Here is a 3,416-nt window from a genome sequence, read left to right on the forward strand (position 1 = left end):
GCCGGGCCTGCGCTCTCGCCCCGCCGCCGCCGCCGCCTCAGGCTCCGGTGCCCAGAAACGTCATACTTGGACGTTGCGGAGACAAAAACCTGATTAACTGCCAGACTTACAGGAGAAGACAAAACAATTCCAGTAAACAAGGAAAGCTTATACACTAGCAGTCAGCTTCCGGTTGGTGACGCCCAGGACAGAAGGAGTGCAGCTCACCACACAGCCGGCCGGCCTCTCCTGGGCCTAGAGCTAGAGCGCCCTCTCACGGTCCCGATGACTTCGCGTCGCCGTTCACGAAGCCGTCCCCCGAGCCACGCCCAGGCTCGCGAGATTAAGAACAGAAGTCTCTCTGAAGGGCTCCAGGGAACTGAACTTCCTATGCCTATTGTTCCTGCACGGAACGGCCTGAAGGACCAACCGGAAGTAGGGGTTCAAACGCTACACGGAGAGCATTCTGGGGACCGGAAGGAAGTGGAATCTCTTGCGTCCAACTGGAGTGCCGGCAAACGCGCGTGGTAGGAGAGTGCGCGGCTGTTAACAGAAGCTCGTTGCGGGAGCGCGTGGCTGGTGCGTGGAGGTCAGAGGTGACCAGAAGCCAGACGTCGGTGTAGAAGCTGAGTCCGCGCGAGCTATGGTGGGGAGATCCCGGCGGCGCGGAGCGGCCAAGTGGGCTGCTGCGAGAGGCAAGGCAGATCACGGCCCGGCCGACGAAAATGATTTAGAATCTCCACCCTCACCGGGGGACTCCAGCTACTACCAGGATAAGGTAGATGATTTCCATGAGGCCCGATCTCGGGCCGCCTTGACTAAGGGCTGGAGCGAAGTGGAGAGTGGGGACGAGGAGGAGGATGGCGATGAGGAGGAGGAGGTGCTTGCCATAGATGTTGCTGATGAGGACGACGAAGATGGAGAGAGTACGGGGGATGAGGAGGATGACGATGAAGATGGTGGGAGCTCTGTGCAGAGTGAGGCAGAGGCCTCGGTGGATCCTAGTTTGTCGTGGGGTCATAGGAAAAAACTTTACTATGACACGGACTATGGTTCCAAGTCCCGAGGCCGGCAGAGTCAACAAGAAGTAGAGGAAGAGGAAAGAGAGGAGGAAGAGGAGGCACAGCTCATTCAGCGGCGCCTAGCCCAAGACCTGCAAGAGGACGATTTTGGAGTCACCTGGGTGGAGGCCTTTGCAAAACCGGTGCCTCAGGTAAATGAGGCTGAGACACGAGTCGTGAAGGATTTGGCAAAAGTTTCGGTGAAAGAGAAGCTGAAAATGCTGCGGAAGGAATCACCAGAGCTCTTGGAGCTGATAGATGACCTTCAAGTTAAGTTGACAGAGATGAAGGATGAGCTGGAGCCATTGCTCCGGTTGGTGGAACAAAGGATCATTCCACCCGGAAAAGGAAGCCAGTACCTGAGGACCAAGTACAACCTCTATTTGAACTACTGCTCCAACATCAGTTTTTATTTGATCCTGAAAGCTAGGAGAGTCCCTGCACATGGACATCCTGTCATAGAAAGGCTTGTTACCTACAGAAATTTGATCAACAAGCTGTCAGTTGTGGATCAGAAGCTCTCCTCCGAGATTCGTCATCTACTCACACTTAAAGATGGTGCAGGAAAGAAAGAACTGAATCTAAAAGCAAAATCCACGAAGACCAAGCCAAAATCTGTTTCAGAGACTTCTGCTGCTGCCTCTGCTGTTACAGACCTTTCTGATGATTCTGATTTTCTTGAAGAAGCTGCATTGAAATACTATAAAGAAGTAGAAGACAGGCAAAAATTGAAGAGAAAGAAAGAAGAAAATAGTACTGAAGAACAGGCTCTTGAAGATCCAAATGCAAAGAGAGCCATTACTTACCAGATTGCTAAAAACAGGGGACTTACACCCAGGAGAAAGAAGATTGATCGAAATCCCAGAGTGAAACACCGGGAGAAGTTCAGAAGAGCCAAAATTCGCAGAAGAGGCCAGGTTCGTGAAGTTCGTAGAGAAGAGCAACGTTATAGTGGTGAACTATCTGGCATTCGTGCAGGAGTTAAAAAGAGCATTAAGCTTAAATAAAATATTTGCTTAGCTTAAGGTTTTTTTGGCAAAATTTTAGATTAATAAATTTTTATTTTTCACTGAAGTTACTATTAATATTTAATTCCTAATCTTAAATTTTAAAAATTCTTGTCAAAAGGGGAATTTGTTTGGGTTATTCCTCAATTAATTTGTCTTTTCATTTATAATCAGGGCAGTAAGAACTTTGGGAGCAATATGAATGTGCTTGGGAAAACAGATGGTTTTGGGAAAAGTTCTCCAATATTCTGTCAAGTAGTAACCTAGGGAAATTTCACAGCTGGTTGTGGAGCAACCATCAAACTTGGAATACTTTTATAATTTTTCATGTAAAGTGAAGAGAATGCATCTTTGGCAATTATCTTATTTGTAAGATAGCTTTTAAAATAGTTTTGACACATTATTTCACTTAAGTATAATTCTTGAGCAGTACTTGTTAATAATGGGTTGAATGTTAACTTCAGGATTTTGTACCCTTAATTGTGGTAAAAGCTTAGGAATGAAGAAGAACTTGGTTAAAAATAGAAAAAGATACATCTTAATTACATTGTGAATATTTTTTGATAGTCGTTAAATGTGGTAAATAAGATAATAATTCCATTTCCCCTTCTGTACTGGTGACTTGTAGTGTGCTATTTGTACATTCCACCTGCTGAAAATTTGGTGTGATTACCACTAGGTTAGTGGTAACTTCAAGTGGTAATGAGTTACATTTTTCTTTACAATTACTTTGGTCTTTACAGTAGGGAAAAGATGAAAGGGTGAACTTAAAAATACATAGGATGATGCCAGGGAAGAAATGAGAGGACTAGTGAAGAAAATCACAAAGGACATCTTAACTATGTCACTGTTTATTCATTAAACATCGTGCTAGCTGCTAGAGGTGCAGAGATGATCAGTGGTTAATATTTATTAAAACACTTGCCTTAACTTTGTAAAGTGGTACTGTTCTCTCTATCAGACGAGGATGCTGAAATTCCAGGAGGCTAACCTTCTAAAGAACACGTGCTTGGGATTTGGACCCAAACCGGCCTTCATTCTTTTAATCTCTGATTTACAGCTGCTGCCTCAGAGCAGCACACATGCCAAATTATTTTCTTTTGTTTTCTTAAAAGAGGTAGGCTGGAAATAAAAGCTTATATTGAATGGAAAGGTACTGTTGTTTTAAGCATTTTATTTGTTATTTCCTTATTCCCCACAACTCTTATGTAGTAAGTTCTATTATTATCCATATTTTAAAGATGAGACAACTGGCAAAGTTAAGAACCTTTCTCAAGGTCATATAGGTATCAAGTGGTAGAGCCAGGATTTCAGCCTACCCTTTCTGGCTTAAGACCCCTATCCTGTACTTCCTTCTCTGATATAGTAG

General features: G+C 44.6%; 1 protein-coding gene across 1 annotated transcript; it reads left to right on the forward strand.

The window, feature by feature from the left end:
• Positions 1–436: 436 nt before the first annotated feature.
• UTP3 (UTP3 small subunit processome component) lies at positions 437–3,199 on the forward strand. Its single transcript, XM_031470133.2, has one exon. It carries the CDS (start codon positions 623–625, stop codon positions 2,045–2,047), a length of 1,425 nt encoding a protein of 474 aa, XP_031325993.2. The 5' UTR covers positions 437–622; the 3' UTR covers positions 2,048–3,199.
• Positions 3,200–3,416: the final 217 nt, after the last annotated feature.

Source organism: Camelus dromedarius, chromosome 1 (genome assembly GCF_036321535.1).
Source record: "Camelus dromedarius isolate mCamDro1 chromosome 1, mCamDro1.pat, whole genome shotgun sequence".
NCBI lineage: Eukaryota > Metazoa > Chordata > Mammalia > Artiodactyla > Camelidae > Camelus > Camelus dromedarius.